General features: G+C 43.6%; 3 protein-coding genes across 7 annotated transcripts; 1 reads left to right on the top strand and 2 right to left on the bottom strand.

Annotated features, from left to right (window-relative positions):
• Window positions 1-1,243: 1,243 nt before the first annotated feature.
• On the bottom strand, window positions 1,244-10,563 carry LOC307029993 (uncharacterized protein). 2 transcript variants are annotated; one of them, XM_079666218.1, is made up of 4 exons: window positions 9,705-10,563; window positions 6,485-6,511; window positions 5,867-6,110; window positions 1,244-5,775 (listed from the first exon to the last, which is right to left on the bottom strand). In XM_079666218.1, exons 1-4 carry the CDS (start codon window positions 9,712-9,714, stop codon window positions 5,580-5,582), a joined length of 477 nt encoding a protein of 158 aa, XP_079522344.1. In that variant the 5' UTR covers window positions 9,715-10,563; the 3' UTR covers window positions 1,244-5,579. The 2 variants fall into 2 exon arrangements, 1 of the variants encoding a protein (XP_079522344.1); XR_013805467.1 differs by lacking the exon at window positions 9,705-10,563 and having other exon boundaries at window positions 6,485-9,251.
• On the top strand, window positions 1,252-3,891 carry LOC307029992 (uncharacterized protein; the record flags this gene model as incomplete). The annotated part of the gene is made up of 4 exons (XM_079666217.1): window positions 1,252-1,456; window positions 1,610-1,848; window positions 1,952-2,127; window positions 2,228-3,891. The coding sequence occupies 4 exons, from the start codon at window positions 1,252-1,254 to the stop codon at window positions 2,922-2,924; spliced, it is 1,317 nt and encodes a 438-aa protein (XP_079522343.1). The 3' UTR covers window positions 2,925-3,891.
• LOC307029991 (E3 SUMO-protein ligase ZBED1-like) lies at window positions 9,700-19,849 on the bottom strand. 4 transcript variants are annotated; one of them, XR_013805464.1, is made up of 4 exons: window positions 18,917-19,849; window positions 15,572-17,377; window positions 11,630-11,787; window positions 9,700-9,784 (listed from the first exon to the last, which is right to left on the bottom strand). XR_013805464.1 is itself a non-coding variant. In XM_079666216.1 (2 exons), exons 1-2 carry the CDS (start codon window positions 19,395-19,397, stop codon window positions 15,624-15,626), a joined length of 2,235 nt encoding a protein of 744 aa, XP_079522342.1. In that variant the 5' UTR covers window positions 19,398-19,849; the 3' UTR covers window positions 15,121-15,623. The 4 variants fall into 4 exon arrangements, 1 of the variants encoding a protein (XP_079522342.1); XR_013805465.1 differs by having other exon boundaries at window positions 15,562-17,377; XR_013805466.1 differs by lacking the exon at window positions 18,917-19,849 and having other exon boundaries at window positions 15,572-17,582.
• Between the last annotated feature and the right edge of the window lie 204 nt (window positions 19,850-20,053).

Here is a 20,053-nt window from a genome sequence, read left to right on the forward strand (position 1 = left end):
CTATGGCTCGGAAATGCAACTTCTCACACTGATTTGTCAGGTAGCTTCTATTTTCATTTATTTTGTAATGATGGGACGCTGCCTATGCTTGCATCTTTGTTAATCTCGGACTTCTAGGCCTCCTCTGCCTCTTACTGATCGCATTTGCTATCCTAGGCCTAGCATTGTTTTCTGGTATTTGTTGCCACCCAGCATTTTGGTGTTATAATACACAAATCTATATGGATTCATTAGAATAAAGTAGCTGTGGTATGGGGGGGCGGGCGTGGTTTAGCGGCAGGTTGTAAAGCAGGGGGCGGAGCGGCTAATTGCCTGGGATTGACGTAGCTGTCAAGTGGATTAGAATGATAGGAATGCGGTGGTATTTAACCACGTGTGTTTTTGTTCTCTCAGTAGGAGACTGGCGGACAGACGGAAAGACGAACGTTACGCCAGGACGAGAATCCAGACCCCTGCCAGTTATCATTTGCCCGTTGAGGGATTGTTCTGTTTTAGCCACCTCGGGAACCTTGTGTGAAATAAATATCCGTTTACCCGACTGCGTCTCGCTCTCCCTCCTTATATTCCGCAGCAGACCACAAATCTGCCACAGTAGCCTACATTACTATTTTGGTTGCCTATTTTACTACTACTACAATATTAATAACAGTATCAATAATAATAATAATAATTTATTATTGCATGGTTGGTTGTACAATAACAATGGCATTTGTTCATTTTCATTGTCAGTCTTGTGGCCCTCGCCTTCAAGACATTTTACAATTGTGGCCCCCTTCCTAATCTAGTTGAATACCCCTGGTTTAGGGGTTTGGATCCTCCTCCTCCTACCAGGAGGAGATTCTACCCTCTGGACAAGGACATATGGAACATCATCCAGAGGACAAAGGCCAGCACAAGGCGGTCAAATATTGACCAAGTTAATCTGCAGGTAAGCAGAACTATTTTAGTAGTATGGGTATTGACTGCATTGTTAGGACATGGAAGCAAACTATTATACAAACATGCATGCATTAACGTTGATCATATTGCTTGAGTATCTCTGTTTATAATATGGGAACATGATTTCACAACATTTCAGAGCTTGGTGGACACATGGACACAGCAGGATATACATATTGTATACAGGCCCAGTGAAGAGCAGGATGATGGCTCTGTGACCAAGTTGCTGTTCTGCTTGCAGACCTCCTGGCAACAGCGGCTTCTCCTGTTGTACGGACAACAGATGTGTCTGCTTGATGCAACATATCGCACATGCCGATATTCTGTTCCGCTTTTTTTTTTGTGTGTGAGGACAAATGTGAACTATGTTATTGTGGGAGAGTACAGTCAGAGAGTACTTCTGATATTAAAGAGGCACTTCAGGTGTTCAAGGATTGGAATCCTGATTGGAAGCCCTCCCACTTCATGGTGGACTTCTGTGAGGCAGAAATCGGCGCCCTGGAGGAAGTGTTCAATGGTAAGATGTGAAAGCATCGATGGAGGTTTGAAATAATGTGACATACCTCATACTTAAAACACTTGCAATGTGGAAGAGGGCATTGAGATAACATGTATTGTTTTTGCATCCATTGGATGACAGCTAAATGTTTCAAAATATTATTTCTTATAGATTCCAAAGTCATTCTCTGTGACTTCCATCGGGAGAAGGCGTGGGTTGAGTGGACCCGTAAAGGAGGTAACAGGGTGTGCTCACAGGATGAGGTCCTACGCCTTCTTCGGGACATTGCTCACTCACACACTGAGGAGGAGTTTAAAAGGCACATTCTGGTCCTCCAGACAAACACCAACTGGCTCACAAATGAAAAATTGAGGAGGTGGTTCAACACTAAATGGCTACCCCAAGCCAAGGTCGATTAATGTCCTCTGGATTTTGTCCATATCTAGGATTTGTCTTAATAATATACTATCAATATGGTTGTTATTTTCAACAATGTCATGTCTTTCTCTTCAGAGATGGGTGAATGTCTACAAGACGGAATCCCTTAAGGTAGCCATCTACACGAACAATGGTGTGGAGAGGCAAAACGAGACCCTCAAGCACACGTTCCTTGAAGGCTATAAGAACTGCAGTCTGAGTGAACTGCTGACAGTGGTAGTCTCAGACTTTATGCCCAAGGCTTACCAGAAGTAAGCACATATTGATCATTTCATTTCTTCCCTTATTACATTGCTTACTATTTTAAACTCATAAATTGTATCTTATCATATTGCTTATTTATTTTTAAAGGTACATTGAGCTCAATGTTATGTTCTCCGATGGGTACCGGAAGTACAACACAAACCTTCCACAGTACCTCCAAAACAGGCCACGTGCCATTGCACAACACATCCTGGACAGACACTGTCGGTCACTCGACTACAAAGGAGCCGTCACAGGACGAGAAAAAGGAGTGTTCTGTGTGAAAAGCCTGACAACATCAGCCACACACCTGGTGTCTTTTGGCCAAGGTTCCATCAGTCCATCATGTACCTGCCAAGACTGGCAAAGACATTTACTGCCCTGCACTCACTTTTGTGTGGTGTTCAACACAATTGATGGTTGTGGTTGGGAGAGTCTCAGTGAGACCTACAGGGAAAACCCTGTTTTCTCTGGACGTTATTTGCTTATCTACATCCCAAACAGATGCAATCACTCCCACCTTAGAGGATGCCCTTGTCTGCATGGAGGACACCCCCAACACCCCTGTCTGCACGGAGGACACCCCGAGCACCCCTGTCTGCACGGAGGATACCCGTTTGCACGGAGGACACCCCTGACTGCATGGAGGACACCCCTGACTGCACGGAGGACACCCATTCCAAGAACAGTGGTAACCACTCAAAGTCCTCAAGAGATAGGAAACGACAGCAGTGTGGGACCTTATTGCGGGAAATTACTGAGCACACATACCACCTACAGGATGAGACGTTCATGTGTAAAGTGATATCAAGACTAAATGATCTTTTGGAGGACGTAAAGCAACACACCCCACATGACAGTAGTCTTCCTCTCACCTTCACGCCCCCCAAACACAAAAGGCAGAAGAGGACCATAACACCTCTCAATACCAGCCATCGAAGACACCCTTTTTCAGGCCGGGTGGGTCATAAAGCTGAAGTCATGAGATCCAACTAGAGAGTGGACAGCTTGAACAAGATTTTAAAAGCTAAGTCCCCAGAGTCTAATGCGGGAGGAGCAGGCAGGGGTACGAAGAGGAGGATAGATGCTTTAGGTAAGAACAAAGTATATTTACTTTTGCCATCTCCTCTATATTCACAAAACACAGCCAATCATCCATTCCAATCCTATGTGACATGGCACAGTTCATTTCACTCCAATAGAAATTGGTATAAAAGAGACCATTAGTCTTCTCATTGTGCTTATTGCTGTGGATAGGTGTTAACTATTGTTGTTGTATTGTATCATATCAAAAGTTGTTTTCATCCAAGGCACCACCGCCAGGTGAATGTTGGAAGCTTGGAGATGAATGGAGCTGGAAAGAGGTGCTAAGTAAAACAACCTTTTGAATCCATTGCATGTGATTGATGTAGTTATAAAAAGTATATCATAAGCTGTCATTAAAGTCTAAATATCTAACAGCAAAAGGAGGAGAGTCTGAGGAGGAGAGGAGATGAGGAGAACAGAGGAGAGGAGACAGCAAAAGGAGGAGAGTATGAGGAGAGGAGAACAGAGGAAACAGGGAAAGCAGAGTAAAGAGCAGAGTTGAAAGAGAAGTTGAAAGCAGAGCAAACAGTAGCAGGAAAAGTAGAGCAAATGTAAAAGTAACTTTGAAAAGTATCAGCAAGAAGATCAGAGTTGCATAATGTTATTTTGTTTTATTCGTTACTGTTATATTAATGTTGTATGTTAATTTTTGTACATAGGATAATAAAGATGATCTTAACCTTGAACTCGATTCATGACCTCATTTCATTATTAAAACCTTAATATCAAATTACAGACTGGATCTCCAAATGTGTTGATGTAATGTTTGTGATAAACTGAAGGATAAAGTGTTCCTTTATGTGTTGAGAAAATTCCCCTCCCTCTTAAGCCAAGTAAGGTGTTTAAAAAGCCTCTTGGATCAGCTGGAAAATGCATAATATGATGATATTATAGAATATGATGCATTGCTGCAGATTAAACTACCCAACGGGATATAAAAGAGGTAAACACATCTACAGCAGTAACATGCAACATACATTTTATAGCACCAGGAGCTATCTTGGGACTTTTACTGCAACAACGTTGACTTGCCTGTGAATACAAAATAAACCATAGTGTTGCTGATCTACAGTTTTGTCATTCTTCTTTCAACAGCAAGACCGCTAACAAGTATTTACATATTTAATATAGTGTAGTTTCTCGCCATCCCAAACGTAAACATTCAGCCTAGTGACTGCGCTTCCGAGCCGCTCCGATTACAACCGAGCCGCTCCGATTACAACGAGAGTTTAGAACGAGAACGTGACGTCATATTTACATTAGACGGATCCTTTCTAGCCATAACCGAGCAACGGACCGGCGTCAGCACTGAACAGAGGCAAACGAACAGCAAGAAAACACGGGTCAACAGTGATGCGGATGATGAGCTACGGGATTACTGCCAGCGGACACCGCATATCCCCACAATGGATAATCCACTGGAGTGGTGGGCAGAAAACGTGCACCGCTTCCCCCGCTTTCGAGGAGCTACCTGGCTATTCCAGCCACAAGCACCCCGAGTGAGAGGGTTTTTTCCCTGGCAGGCAACACTGTCACCCGAAAGCGGTCAAGCCTCCTTCCCTCACATGTCGATGCGTTGGTGTTCAAACCAAAAATATGGAAAGGTGGATGTTATCGTGGAGGACAGCAAATAAAGTGTTGCGCACTGGATTTACGTGGCATTTATGTAAACAAGAGTTTTTTGCTGTCGATTTTGGTGAGTCCAGTTACTGTTTGTTATTTACTCAGCCATGTAACACAAATTAAAATGCAGTGTTTAATGTTACTGTATGAGTTCCAATATAAAATACAGTTGTACACCTCTCTTTGTGTGTCTTTATTATGACGTAACGACTAGTCGACTGCTATTTTGAAAAACGTGTCGACTAGTAAATATTGGTAGTTGTGAAACCCTAGTGTGTGTGTGTGTGTGTGTGTGTGTGTGTGTGTGTGTGTGTGTGTGTGTGTGTGTGTGTGTGTGTGTGTGTGTGTGTGTGTGTGTGTGTGTGTGTGTGTGTGTGTGTGTGTGTGTGTGTGTCTGTGTGTGTCTCTCTCTCTCTCTCTCTCTCTCAGTGTTTTTTGTTGTAGGTGTTGGTGACAGTTTTTGAGGCCTTCAGCACTGGGGTTGGTGGCTCCCATCTGAAACAGTTTGGTTCCAGGCCTGCCATCTTCACTGTCATGATGGAGGACAGTGTTTCATCTAGGGCCAAGCTGTTCCTAGTTTTTGTCTTGTTCAGTCCAACCATCGAGAAAACCCTCTCCGCGTCGGCATTAGAGTGAGGGAGCACTAGAACAAGTTGAGCTATTTTAGTGAGCCTCTCAAACCGGCTCAAACCGGTCACCTTTAAAAAAAGGAACCAAGAGACTCTATTACTCAAATGCTTTGCTTTTGATTTCAATTGATTATGTGCATGTGGTGCCAAATATTTCTTAACTTGCACTTGATTGAGGACATACTCCCCCAAGACTCCTCAACATTAAAGGTGGTGGGATCTTGGCGCATGGGGGTATCCATCAGCTGATATTCCAGGAACTCCTCACACACCTTGTCCTGTTCCTCCGGCCCATGGAAAGGTAGTAGTTCCTGAATTCTAAAAAGAGCACCATGTGTAAAGAACTGATTAATGTATTCAATCAAAGTATTGAATGTGTAGAAATCCTGGAAAATGTGGAAACCCTTACCTGTCTATAAAGTATAGGGCATCTTCCACCCCACACTCAGTCCTCTGCTGCACATCCACAAATCTTGTATGCCTCAGAAGAGTCTCCTTCAGAGGGAGTTTATTGATGCCATACTCCACAGCCCTGACCAGAAATGCCAATGCTGCCTGTTGGAATAGCTTCACCTCCTGAGGTGTGATGTCTCCAGTCTCAAGGAGCCTATTGAGGGTAGCTCTGGTGGTGAAGCCAACATTTAGTTGTTCTCCTACCAGACAGAGAACAGAAAGAGATAGAGAAGCAAATTAAGTCCAGGTAGTTTCAACAATATGCATCAGGTAGAGACAGGGATTTCACTTGGCAATTTAACTCAAAACTAGACAAACAGTCAGTGTATAGATTCAGTCTGTCTAGTTTTGAGCACTATGTGCACAATAAGTGCAAGTGGTTGAAGGTATTCCTCTATGTAAGCATACCATTTTACCCATAAACTACACAAGCATGGTATGCCTACACACATTTATGCTTTTTAACAGCCATAACAGAGATATCACCCAACTCCCCCAATAACAACAATCTTCCCAAAAAGTACATTTGAGGTCAATGAGAATACAGGTGTATCTCCTTATATGAAACTTTTACCTGGCAATTGGTTTAGTGGGTCCTTGTAGAGCAGGGGTTCTCAACCTTTTTTGGGCCAGCGCCCGCCTGTCCATTATCCAGGTCTCTTAACGCCCCCCATCAAAAAAAGTAGACTTATTTTCTTCCCTGAATATTAATGTTGACTAATATTCTGTGTTATATCATTTAAAAAAGCATGTCACTGAATGCCAAATAATAGATTTGATTTAACTGGGCAGTTGGAATATCATTATCATTAGTTTACCAGAGAGCAGAAAAGCCATGTGAATGTGAATAAAAATGATATTTATGAGTGTTAAACAAACTCAGACAAGAGCAGAGAATACAAACAGACTGCTACGGAACAGCAGCAATTTCACACATGTCCAGTGCAGAACAAACAGTAGGCTACAAAACTGTACATTAGGGCTACAGAACTAACAGGTCGGAAAGGTGTTGCATTTCGCCAAATTGCGGGGGGGGGAAGGTTAGTGTGAGCCCTGCGCTTGGTGGTTCTCCGCCAGTTTCTTCACTGCGGGTTGCAGAGAACTTAGTTTCAGTCGCAGTGCACCTGAGGCCGTCAAGTTCAAGCGATTGCGGTACTTGGACTGCATGTGGAGGACCTGGCTGAATCCCTGCTCCACGAGGTATGTGGTTGGGAAAGCCAGAAGAAGCAGCCTCGCTTTCACCCAGAGAGCCGGGTAACGCTGAGAGTATTTGACCCACATGTTGCCCCAGCCAGAGGTGCGGAAAATAGCTTGGGCCTCATCGTCACTCTGGATGTCGATGAGATGCTCCTGTATTGCTGGCTCGCATTCCGCCACGTCCGCCTGAAAGGGCTGCACCACCCAGGTGGGAACATCGAGGTCCGAAAGATCTCTGAAGCGGATCTTCAAGTCGGCATTCACCATCCTCAGGTGGTCTGTGTAAATGAGGAGGCGCTCATCGGTAAGAGCCTCAGACACCTGCAATGAGTATAACCAGGAAATTGTTATCGGTGCAGAATGTTACCATCCGATTTTAAACTGGTAATTTTATTGCTAATTAGTTTACTAATTGATGTTTCTTTATTCTCATAATACATTCAGAACATAAGTTATTTATACTAACCAGGAACACAAATATAGTGTTGCATAGAGTAGCCTACATTTATTACATGTATTATTTATTATTATCATTATTTAGTAGCCTAGGCTAGATCACCTTGGTCAACAGCGGGAAATGAGCAAACTGCCTCCTGCCTATGCTCTGCCGGTATAGATGCAGCCTGGAGTTGAGACTGTGGATGACCGCCTTGCTCTGGATCAGAGTAACTCCTTTTCCTTGGAGCTTCAGCGTGACTTCATTCATTTTGCCAAAGAAGTCTGCGAGGTACATGATGTCGCAGCGGCTGGATGACACCTGTTCCCCGAGAGCTGCATCCACCTCCTCCAGGAACTCCACGATGCTGTCAAACAGCTCACAAAAACGAGCAAGGCAGTTTCCTTTTGAGAGCCAGCGGACATCAGTGTGGAGAAGAAGACGCTCAAAGGTCTCATCATTTTCCTGACACAGCTGTCGGAACAATCTGTTATTCAGGGTGTGGGCTTTTATTTTGTTTATTGCCTTTACTGCAACATTGAGAGACTCGTGGAGAGGTGGACTTTTAGATTTGGCCACCAGGTTGTGGCGGTGCAAGACACAGTGGACTGTGAGGACATGCGGGACCTGCTCCTTCAGCAGAGCGGTGAAGCCACAGTACCTGCCGACCATGGAAGGGGCACCGTCAGTAGCACATGCGAGGATGTTGTTGATCGGGATTTACTTCTCCTGTAGATAAGCATCCAGTGCATTAAAAATGATCTGGCCCTTGGTGTCTGTGACCAGATATTTGGAAAATAAAAATCCCTCAGCCATCTCCTGACTGTTGGAGGTGCTATAGCGGCCATAGGCCATCAACAGAACATTGTTGTCAGAAGTGGTTGTCTCATCCAGCTGAAGGCTGAATGGAGTTTCCCGCAGGATGGCACTCAGCTGCTCCTCTATATCAGCGCCCATTTCATCAATCCTGCGTGCTACGGTGTCATTACTGAGTGGGATGGATTTCAGCACCTGTGTGGGATCACGCTCCATCACAGTAGATATGACCTCTTTGATGGCAGGGAGTACCAACTTCTCTCCGATTGTGAACGGCTGCCCACACTTGGCTATCAGCAAGGAGATGTTATACGACACTATTAGCCCGCTGTCAGTCTGGGTGGTCTTCCTAGCGAAGAGACTGCTGATGGTGCTCCTACCATGTTTCTCTTTGAGGGCCTGGAAGAACGGACGCTCCTTATCTGCCTTATCCGGGTGGATCTTGGTAAGGTGCTCCTTTAAACGTGAGGGTTTCATTCCCTCATTGGAAAATACATGTTCGCAAAGTAAACACATTGGGAGTTGTGCATTGGTAGGAGACGGTATGAAGCCATAGCTAAGATATTCAATAGAGTACTGTCTGCATTTTATCTTTTTCGCGGCCATTTTGCTGATGTGATATGATTTTTGTTGTTTTATGATGCTAATATTTAGGGGGGGGGGGGGGGGGGGGTAGTGTCACGATATGGCGGCAAACGCTAGAGGGCTAGCTGGTGACATGACAAGACATCGTGCCGGGAGCGGACCGGAAGTCGTTGTAATTTTGAACAAACAGAGCTCTGTGTGGAGCAGCCTGGCTAGCCAGCTCTTCCATGTCGTAGCAGACATAGAAACGGGTATTATTTTCATAAACTGACCACTTAGTTCGAATCTGTTAGTGGAATTTGTCATATCAAAACATATCCAAATTTAACAAAGTGACACATATTATTAACAGTCGCGATCCCAAAATTACAACGACTTCCGGTCCGCTCCCGGCTGCTTTTTGTAGGGTACGTTCGTAAATGCGCTCAGAGCGGGGTGTTCTGGCGGAACAGACGGGTTGTCCGAGCGGACTGACCGTTCGTGCATTTCCGAACGTACCCGTAATAACACTGCTGACAGCTGAACCAATCGCAAGCAGAGTTGTGGTTTCCTATAGCAACAAAAGATGCTGACAGCTGCTTTTTGTACAGGAAAAGACGCTGTGGCCAGCGTTTTTCATGAAAAAAAGACATTATGCGTGAACGCCCTCCAAGAACACCTCAACGCCCCCCTTTCAAAAATATTGCTTCCAGCGCCCCCCGATGTTCTCTGAACGCCCCCTGGGGGGCGGTACCGCCCCCGTTGAGAACCAGTGTTGTAGAGGATGTCATGGACTTGTCGGCCCTGTAGTGCTGACGGCTTCATGAACCTCGCACACAGTTTCTTGATGAACTTTGTCATCTGCAAATTTGTAGTTCATAAAACATTTATGTATTACTTGAAAAAGGAAATATCAGCCAATTCAAGCAGATGTAACAGGCCCCGCTATGCAGGGCGCGATGACAGATAGTATTCCTGCAAAACAGGAGAAATGATGAACAACGAAATCCTTAGCTGCTCGTTTGGCGGGTCTTGCCAGAATTTATTATCCATTTGGCACACACACAATTGTTAATGTCCTTAACCATTTGACACAACACACACACAATTGTTAATGCCCTTTTCTGTCTTCAATATAAACACTTATACATATATATTCATGTCTTCAATATATTTGAAATAAACACCATGACTTAAAATAAGAATTTCTCTCTTCAGATATTGATGTTGTAATCAAAGCCTTTTAAATACCTTCCCAGGTAAAGCATCAGAATCTAATCTGTGCTAGCATTAACATCCCACAAGCATTTATGTATTAACTCTGACCATAGAACACATATAGATAATACAAAACACACAGACAAAATACTTAGGATATAAACCCAGAAAATATGTAAGTATAAAATGTACAGGAGCTGTAAACAATTACATGTACTTGCATTCACTTTGATCAAAGAGCTTATGCTACATTAAAATAGCGACCGCCATTACACAAACACGCGCACACAGCAACCACGAGACAGTTTCCTAAGCAGATTTGAAGACTATAAACAACGTCCAAACACCACTTCAAAAACTAGGACATCGTGACACAACACTACCGTGGATATTTATAACACTTGTGACAATATGTATACAAAACTGACCTGCAAAACAGGAGAAATGATGAACAACGAAATCCTTAGCTGCTCGTTTGGCGGATCTTGCCAGAATGGCAAGCCAACGGCAGCACCGTCTCCACATCAGGGTTATGGCTAGAAAGGATCCGTCTAGTGTAAATATGACGTCACGTTCTCGTTGTAACTCTCGTTGTAATCGGAGCGGCTCGGAAACACATCTACAGCAGTAACATGATGCAATTTACACATTAATGCAGCAGCAATATTAATAGAGAAACATCAGACATAATAGTAAAACACTGCAAGGGAACATTTTATTGCACCAGGAGCTGCCAAACGTAAACATTCAGCCACGTGACGTTCAGCCAAACTCTCGCGAGAGTTTTACACAAGACGGAACCTTTCTAGCCATAACCCCACATCAGGGTTATGGCTAGAAAGGATCCGTCTAGTGTAAAACTCTCGCGAGAGTTTGCAATAATGCTGAATGTTCACGTTTGGCAGGCAGCCTTTCAGTTACAATCGTTAACATCAGTGGGCCACAGCAAATGATGGTGAGAAGCTAAACTATCTATTAATTATTGAAATAGGGTGTTAGCGGTCTTGCTGGTGTTCAAAGAAGAATGACAACACTGTAGATCACCAACACAATGGTTTATTTTTTATTCACAGGCAAGTCAACGTTGTCGCAGTAAAAGTCCCAAGATAGCTCCTGGTGCAATATAATGTTCCCTTTCAGTGTTTCACTATTATCCTGCTGCATTAATGTGTATGTTGCATGTTACTGCTGTAGAAGTGTTTCCGAGCCGCTCCAACGAGAGTTACAACGAGAACGTGACGTCATATTTACACTAAACGGATCCTTTCTAGCCATAACCCCACATCAGTCCGTTTACGGCAGGCGCAAATCACAACAAACCCCTTTACGGCAGTGTTACCGTGCCATCTACTGCCCCCTGCTGTCCATTGTTAAACAGGTTTCTAAAAGGATATTAAATATAAACATAACATTGTGATCACACACTTTGTGTGGGTCACACAGACATACGGTATTTGGCAGCAGGATGGCCTAACCCTTGCATTTTACCTCTCCGTGGAGCTGAAAGATGGAAGACCTTTCTCTCTGGAGGAGGAGATTCAGTAGGGTGAACACTGGCAGCGTCACTTGATAGAAGAGTTGGTAGACTTCAGTCAGGGGGTTGGAAAATGCATCCACCAGCCTTCTAAATCTTGGTTGTTTCTCATCTGTAAATAAACACAGTCAGTGCTTAAAAGTACACATTTAGTCTGGTGTAATGCACCTGTATTACTGTCAATTAAACAAACAACATACTTAAAGACTTAGCTGGTAAGTGGCCCATACTGTCGCAGAATTCGTGTGATGCACCTCTCCAGGGTTAACCATCGCACTGAAATGTGCAGCAGCATTTCCATGTACTCGCTCTCATGGAATTCACAAAATTCTGGAAAATATAAAACATAACATCAACAGTAAACAAATTAAAAACGTCTGCATTTTGTTGTATAACAGTAGAGCTGGTTGAATCACAAACCTGCCAGGTAACCTTTACGGTTGGTGCTTCCTTTAAACCAGTACCCAACATCCACGGTCAGATCCTCTGGATCAAATCCGGATATCTGCAATACATGAATTCAAGTATCTATTCTAACACTATCAGCAAACTGTTTTACATGGCATTGGGCTTAACGGATTGGTAATATAGAGTGTACATGTTTGAACTTACTGTACTTCCATAAACTTCTGCCCCGCATGTTTGGCAGTGTTGTGGATGATATGACAGGGGCATCCATGGATGTAAATACTGCCATTTTCCTTCAACATTCTGGCTGAGATTGAATTTCTGGCACCTGTATTTACAGGGGCATTGTCAATAGAGAGACCTACACGATGTCATTTTCCTGCAAGGTGTCATTGATTTTTGTGTAGATCACTGCAGCGGTGCCACAGCTCCGCCCACTGGTGGTGCACATATCAAGGAACCTGTGCACAACTTTGTTGGTGTCAAAAATTCTGACAGTGAGAGGATTCATCTTCTCTAGACCTGTAACAATAAGGACCATAACTAAAACAATATGTTGTTCAAATTGTATGAGTGCATGTAGAAATGGATAAAAAAGAAGTAATCACTAATTACTGATAGAAGTTGTTAAGCACATACCAGTATCATTCGAACCATCTGTGACAAGTGTTAAGGGATTCTCTCTCATCTTAATCACCAGTTCCTTCTTAAAATGAGGTGCCACTGCTTCATTTATGAGGCACGTTGTTTTTGTGCTTGCGCTCTTAAAGCCCTGAGCTGTAGGGGAGTCTCTAAAACATTCTTTGTACAAGGGGCTGAAATGGTCAGCAACAGCAAAGGGAACATTGTGCTGCACCATTGCAACAGCAACCTTCACCTCAGCCCTCCTGGTCTGCAACAGAAACAACTGATTACATACCTCATAATCTTAAATATGTTTTCAAGGTAATATGACCATCAATCTGAAGAGAAATGTAATTCATCAAACATTGCCGCCAGCTTTTTAGTTTTCCTGTGCTACACTGTACTGTATGTACCTTGGCCTCTTGTACACTCATGCCTCCAACAGAAGTTTCTGGCACGTAGAACTGTGCAATACTGCTGACTGAGTTTAGAGACTGTTCTTTGGCCCGATGTCCCTTGCCTTCCACATGCCTGCTTATGTCCCTCACGCCTTGATGAGCACAGGAGTTCTCTTGTCTGCACACTGAGCACCAGTAGAAGGAGCTGGTGGTTCCCATTGTGATGAATGGCCATCAAGTTGACCACTCCTTCTTAAAAGGAACAGCTATATGTGGCTGCTCCACATAATCCTCTCCTTTTCTCTGTTTACAATGGGTTCTCCCCAGTCTCCTCCACTGCCTCCTCTACCTCCTCCACAGTCTCCTCTACTCCCTCCTCTACTGCCTCCTCTACAGTGTCCTCTGACCTGGCCACCTTTTTTGGGAGCTGATTGATTTGAAAGCATGAAAGAATGCTTAGTTGCCTCTTTCCTGACATCTTTGAAAGACAAATGCAATAATTATTAATATGCTTTGTTTTCTGATCAAATATACACACACTCATGCCAGGGATGGAAATGAACACCAACCATCAGCCAAATGCTGGTAAAACATAACAGTGGCTGGTAGATTTTAAATACACAATACAAATGTGCCATTGGTTTACTACTGAATGGCTGGTAGATTTTCCCCAGTGGCTGGTAAATGTTCATGTGTTGTGTAAATATTCAAATGTTTTGAAAAGTTTATTTCCAGCCCTGGCGCGCGCGCACACACCGGGAAAATAGGAGACACAGGGACAGTCCAACAAGGGAGCAAATAGCCTTGGTGCTTGCTACAATAACAATAAAAACAATGATAATAATAAATAACAATAATAATCATTATAATAAGTTAGTGTCGGCGCAAAATTCCGAAGAAAACAAGCGTCAGAATAGCTGCTGAAATTAGCTAGCAGGGATTCAACCGGCTAGCTAGGCTAGTTCATGCATACTCTAGTCTAGTCAGTCAAACTGTTAGCTAAAAGCTCCCTGGACATACATTATATTCAATGACAACGGAAATCAATGATGAGATGACTTATTGTACTGAAAATATGGTCTTCTCCCACGTAGAGCAGTCTTTAGCCACGCAAAATGTCAGTGAGTGACTATGTGACAGCCGTCCTCTTTGGTTACTCTTCAGCGAGCGTCTTAATCATTGGAATGGAATCAGAATGTAATGTTGTAGCGGAATGTCTAAATCCTACCCGGATACAGCCATTTTATTTTCTAATTGGCTGTTCGACAGCTTACATTCTTTTGATTGGTTGATGCGTGGCTACAGTGATTCTGTACTAGTTTGTTAACAAAATTGCGGCGCAACTTGGTGGGCGGTACCCTGGAAAGAAATCTCTGCGTGAGAAATACAAGGTGTGGCGTGTGAGCGTGTGAATGGAGTGAAATGCGTGTGTCTCACGCCAAATGCGTGAGACTTGAGAGCTCTGAGCTCCTTATATCCGTTAGCCCAGCTAGCTAGCACCAGATGCTAACAACAACAATACACGTAAGGTCTCTCTCTCGCTCGCTCGGGCCACACATACACACACCCTACCGGTCCTCCCAATGACCAGTCGGTGCCTGCCGGTGAGCGTGGAAGTGTGGTCTGCCTCTGCCGCAAGCGGACGGCAGGAGCGGGGCTGCCAGGATCAGCTTGTAGATGGTATTTTAAACTCGATGCGCTCTGAAACTATGGGGCGGCCGAGGACAAAAAATACAAATGCGTTAATCGCGTTAAAATAATTAGTGGAGTTAATTTGTTTTTGCGTTAACGCATTATTAACGCGTTAACTTGACAGCCCTAATATCTATATCTGACCATTAGAATCTGAATTTTTGAAATTGTCGTTTTTTACACGGTAGTTTTACAAATTATAGAATAATTAATTACCAGTGTTTTCCAATTTTACTCTGCAGTTTGTTTCGTTAGCTAACGTTAGTTAAAGCTAGCGCTACTAGTTAGCTACGCAATGGTTTGTTGCTTTGCTCCGGGTTGCAGCCACAGGTCTTCGCATGAAACGTGCTCGTTCTATCGTTTCCAGGCCAATGTTTTCCAAAGGAGAGTCTGGATTCGTGCCATGAGGTAAGCTGACGTTACATTTTTGTCCATGTCACGATGAAATTTAAATGATGGGTAGTGGCTGTATTGGCGTTTTAGAGATGGCGCTGCTGAAAAGACCGCAACATAAGTAAAGATAATGAATACATCCTATTAAAACCTGTGTGGCTTATATGATAAGTCTAATTAGTACAAGCAGCATAACGTTTCACCATGTAACTAAAGATTGTAGTCAGGGAAATCAGTTTGACATATTGAACTAATAACAAATCACCTCTAGCTGGCAGAGAACTCTCTGCTCCATAGCTTCTCTTGGACATAAAATCACATGTACATTTTACATTTATATTCAATTTAATATTCCATCTATTGCTGTGTACCTGGACTCACATTCAGGTTCAGGTCCGGACTCAAGTCCAGAGGTTCAGGTTCAGGTCCGGACTTATAAGTCCGGACCTGAATTGTCTGGGTGAAGTGTTGCTCTTTCGGCAGACACTATATCACCAGCAGTGCTCAAGACACGCTCGCTTGGTACACTCGTACCAGGAACAATCAGGTACTTCCTTGCCAATGTACTGAGCAATGGTAGCTCATCAGATTCCCCCCCCCAGAAAGCAATAATATCATCTGTTGATTTCAGCTTTGGCATGCATTTGAACTTCAGGATCTCATGTTGAATAAGTAGTCGGACAGGCAGGGGTGGCTCAATGTGGGTCACCATGACATCGTCTTCATCTTGGAATATTTCCTCCATGGCTGTTAGCTTTGCCTTCTTAGCGGGAGGAGGTGTGTCAGTGTCACGAAGACCATCCTGTTTGACCTGTAGTGGCAACTGTGGCATAGCTCCCCCCTCCTCAGCTTCCTTCTTCACCTGTACTTGGGCCTGGGCAACTTTGATTTTGTTTGTTATCCGATCCCACACATCCACGGTCACAATAGGGGAACCCTTGAACCTGGGGTCTAGGGCGGTAGCCTCTTGAAGGAATTCTCTCCTTGCATCATCCTGGTACCGGGCAGATAGATCATTCCTGATTGCTGATTTGATGTCTTTGATGAACTTCTCATCTTCTTCTTTTTCAGCCAAATGGACTTCCAGTTTGTCGATCATGGGGAGCACCTGTCCTGATGTTGGGCGTTTCTCAGATGACATGGCAACAGTTATCATGTAAGGGAGCTTCATCGCCTCCAGGAAGTGTTCCATCCTCTCAATGTCCTTGTCTGTGCATCGTTGCAGCTTCTTAAAGCTGTCTTTCTTCTTAAGTCTCTCATCAAATGATGCAGCCACTATTGCTGGGTACTGTTCCACAAATCTCTCGACCATCATGTAAGAGCTGTTCCAGCGGGTTTTGCAATCCAGGATTAGGTTGTGAGATGGTCTGTCCAGCGCTTTCTGTTTCTCCTTTTGCACAATCTTGCCAAGATATGAGTTGCGGAAAAATGTGATGGGAGGTCTGATGACAGCTAGCATTGTGCCTACAGTTGGCACATTCATGGCCTTCTGTGTGGAAAGATTCAGAGTGTGGGCAAAACATCCTAGAGACAGTGGAATCCCTGCACTAGTAGTAGCATTGACCATGGCTTTTGCATTGTCAGTGGTCATTAACTCTACTTTGCCCTTGAGGCTGAAGTCTTCCAAACACTGTCCAATCTCGGCCGCGATGTTGTCCCCTGTCTGGGAAACTTCTGCCTTCAACGTTTGTGGGACTCTTATTTTCATCTCCCAGTCTTTCATGTAGTGGACAGTCAGTGTTAAGTAATGGTCAGCCACCCTAGATGTGCAACCATCTCCAGTCAAGGCCGCGTACTCCACCTCTTGCAGCTCAGTCTTGAGATTTTGAAGGGCTGCTTCGTACATCTTGGGGAGGAGCCTCTCTGATACTTCTCCACGACTTGGGACTTTGTAGGATGTGTTCAGCTCGCTTAGGAATGCCCGAAAGTATGTGTCTTCCACGATGGAGAATGGGCGCAGTGATTTTACAATGTAATGACACAATCTGCCGGTTATCTTAGGCTGTTTCTCTGCAGGCATCTTGGTAAGCTTTGCCAAGGTGAAAGGCTTTACAGTAGTGCTGGCCACAGTGGAAGTGGAACTTGACGTTGACGGTAATGAATCTAGTGATGGTAAGGCAGGTTTCCCAGTAGTGGCAGTGTGGGACGCAGGTGGGGGCTGTGGGGCACGTAGAGGTTGGGCCTGGGCTGAAAGCAAAATAAAATTGATTAACCAATTGAACCAAAGCATAGTCCTACTTTCTTAGGGTTACTGTGTAAATAATAAAGGAAATAAGAAATCTTTAATATATTATTACTTGTTGATTAGTTATCTTGCCAGGTGATCATGCAAAAATAAATAAGACTATCATAGATTTCATAATACCTACCGTTGCAAACTTGCCATGATTTAAAAAAAAATGTAGTATTTAAGAATCAGTTGATAATACTAATATATAATATATATATATAATAATATAATAATAATAAAAGATGACGCTGAATAAACGCCCTAGTCGGCTAGTCGGACCGATGCTACTACTAGTATATCTTGCTATAATGCTAAGAATGCCAATTTTTTACAAGCTTATTTCCTGAACTTAAAATCCTCCAAAAGTATTGTTCAGCTTACCTTGATCGTTGTTATTTTGGTCGCCAAACATCGCCGCCAATGTGGTTGAGGCCGCATGTGGAGTTGTTTCTATTTTGTGGTTTCTCCTCAAGTGCCTCGCTATGTTCGATGTTCCCCCAGCGCACTTGATCACGTTCCCACACAGGTTACACTTCGCAGTATCTAGCGGCAGTTTCGTCACATGGTCCCACACCTTACTGGATTCAAAGCACCGCGGCATTGTGTTTACATACAAAGGAGTTAGCTTAGCTACACTACCATATATGGCAACCAGTATCCCATGCTGTCAGTAAGCTACACTACCAAATATGGCAACCAGCATCCCACGCTGTCATTGTCCACTGTGTCTAAGCCAGTTTCCCTTGACGTCACACAGATCTCACGAGCAGTTGCGATATTTTGCAAGACTTCGTGAGTTCAGTAATGGCCGCCATATCAGAAGCCAAAACAATGTTTTTTGTCTTTTCTCAGCGCAAATTTTTCGATCTATGGAAGGTTTTAGATGGTTTAGAACAAAAAGGAGAATATACGTAAGTGTCGGTTCCCGACGTTCCGGTTTTAACCGGACTTGAATCGAAACTTTTTACAAGTCCAGTACCGGTTCGGCGTACCGCACTAATTCCATCCCTCACATACTTTTGTATATATAATAACTTATATTTTGTTTTTCTTGTTATGCTGCTGCAACACAAACATTTCCCAAATTGGGATCAATACAGTAATATCTTATCTTAATTAATTAAGAAATATAACTATTATAATTAGTGTAGCAGCTGACACCTATTTTCAATATGGATGAATCCACCATTTATTTCTTTAGTTCAATTTTCATCTATAAAAATGTCAAAATAGTGAAAAAGTTCACGAGACTTATCAAAGCGCAAGGTTATACCTTTAGATGTTTTGTTTTAGCCTATGTACTGTATGTGTTAATGCTCTTATATGTGACGGTGTGACTTCCATGAAGCTAATAGTTTATATCTTCCCAACAGACGAGCTGACAGGAAACCTAACACTCTAACAACCACAACATTGCAAAGGCGAGTAAATGTAAATTAAAAACGATTCACAATTTCTTAATTTCTTATTCTTTCTTGCAGTGAGGTGAAGCTGACCTTGCACTTGGTGCCAGTAAGGATGTTCCTCACACAGGCTGAATGTTTCTCCTTCCTTACTGACACAGAAGCCCTTGATTTGCAATGCTTCACTAATTGTCATTTCCCTGGCTCCGTAGGGACACTTTACCTCCAGCACAGCGGAAGACCCTACCAGACCATCTGGAGATGCCCCCAACAATCCTGATTGGGAGAGCCACAATCCTGACTCATGGACCTGCATCTGGGTTGCAGTGGTGAATGCCCTGACACCCTCACATTCTTTCATAGTCCCCCACTGTACAGACAAAACACCATCAAGGGCCTGTTGTTGCCCTAGCACCCTGGCAATAAGGGAAGCAGTCACACGCTTTGACCTCAAGACAGCTCCAAAGTTGCTGGCAGTCAACCTTCCTTTCCTGAACAAGTGCCAGTTTGGGTTGGTTCGCTGACCAGTGGTAGCCACCTGAATTGCCCTCTGTTGCTCTTCAGACAATGCCATGCTTGCCAGAATTGCCTCAGGTCCCTGATGCCCAACAGATTTGATAATTTCAGGAACAGTAAGTGTTTCCAAGCTGTAGTGTTCCTCCTCTGGCTCGGGGGAGAGATGCCAAGAAATTCCTGAGAACCTGCCCCTGAGTCTGTCCCTCAGCCAGTCACGAGCAGCGGGTTAAATTAGTTATATGTTGGAGGAAATAGCTCCTCCACTGAATGCGTACGTTTAGCTGCCTTTGTCTTCTTCCACTGACAGGGGGTGTCAGTGCAGCTGAAATTGTAGATGGCAAAGATGGCTAATGCAGCCGCATGACTGCATTTCCATTCTCCACATGGGCATTCACATTTTGTGGAGAGAATTCCCTCTTCTCCTGTAGATACCTGTGGTGGCGGGATTGTTTTATTATTTAAAATATATTTACACTTGTAATGCCTTCCCAATTATCCCTTTAATTGTTTATAGCCTACTGTATGTTTATTTCATGGATGTTTCTGTGTTTTCTGGTGTGTAATATTTGTAATAAAGATTTCATGTGACACATAAAATGGATTTCTTGATGAGAATTCATGTGAATAAATTAACTCTAGCTTAAACGTACTCTTGCTATCACTACTCACCGACAATATAAACCTTGTCCCTCATGCTAGCCCTGACAACACCGG

The sequence above is a fragment of the Notothenia rossii genome, assembly GCF_949606895.1.
Source record: "Notothenia rossii genome assembly, chromosome: 2".
Lineage (NCBI taxonomy): Eukaryota > Metazoa > Chordata > Actinopteri > Perciformes > Nototheniidae > Notothenia > Notothenia rossii.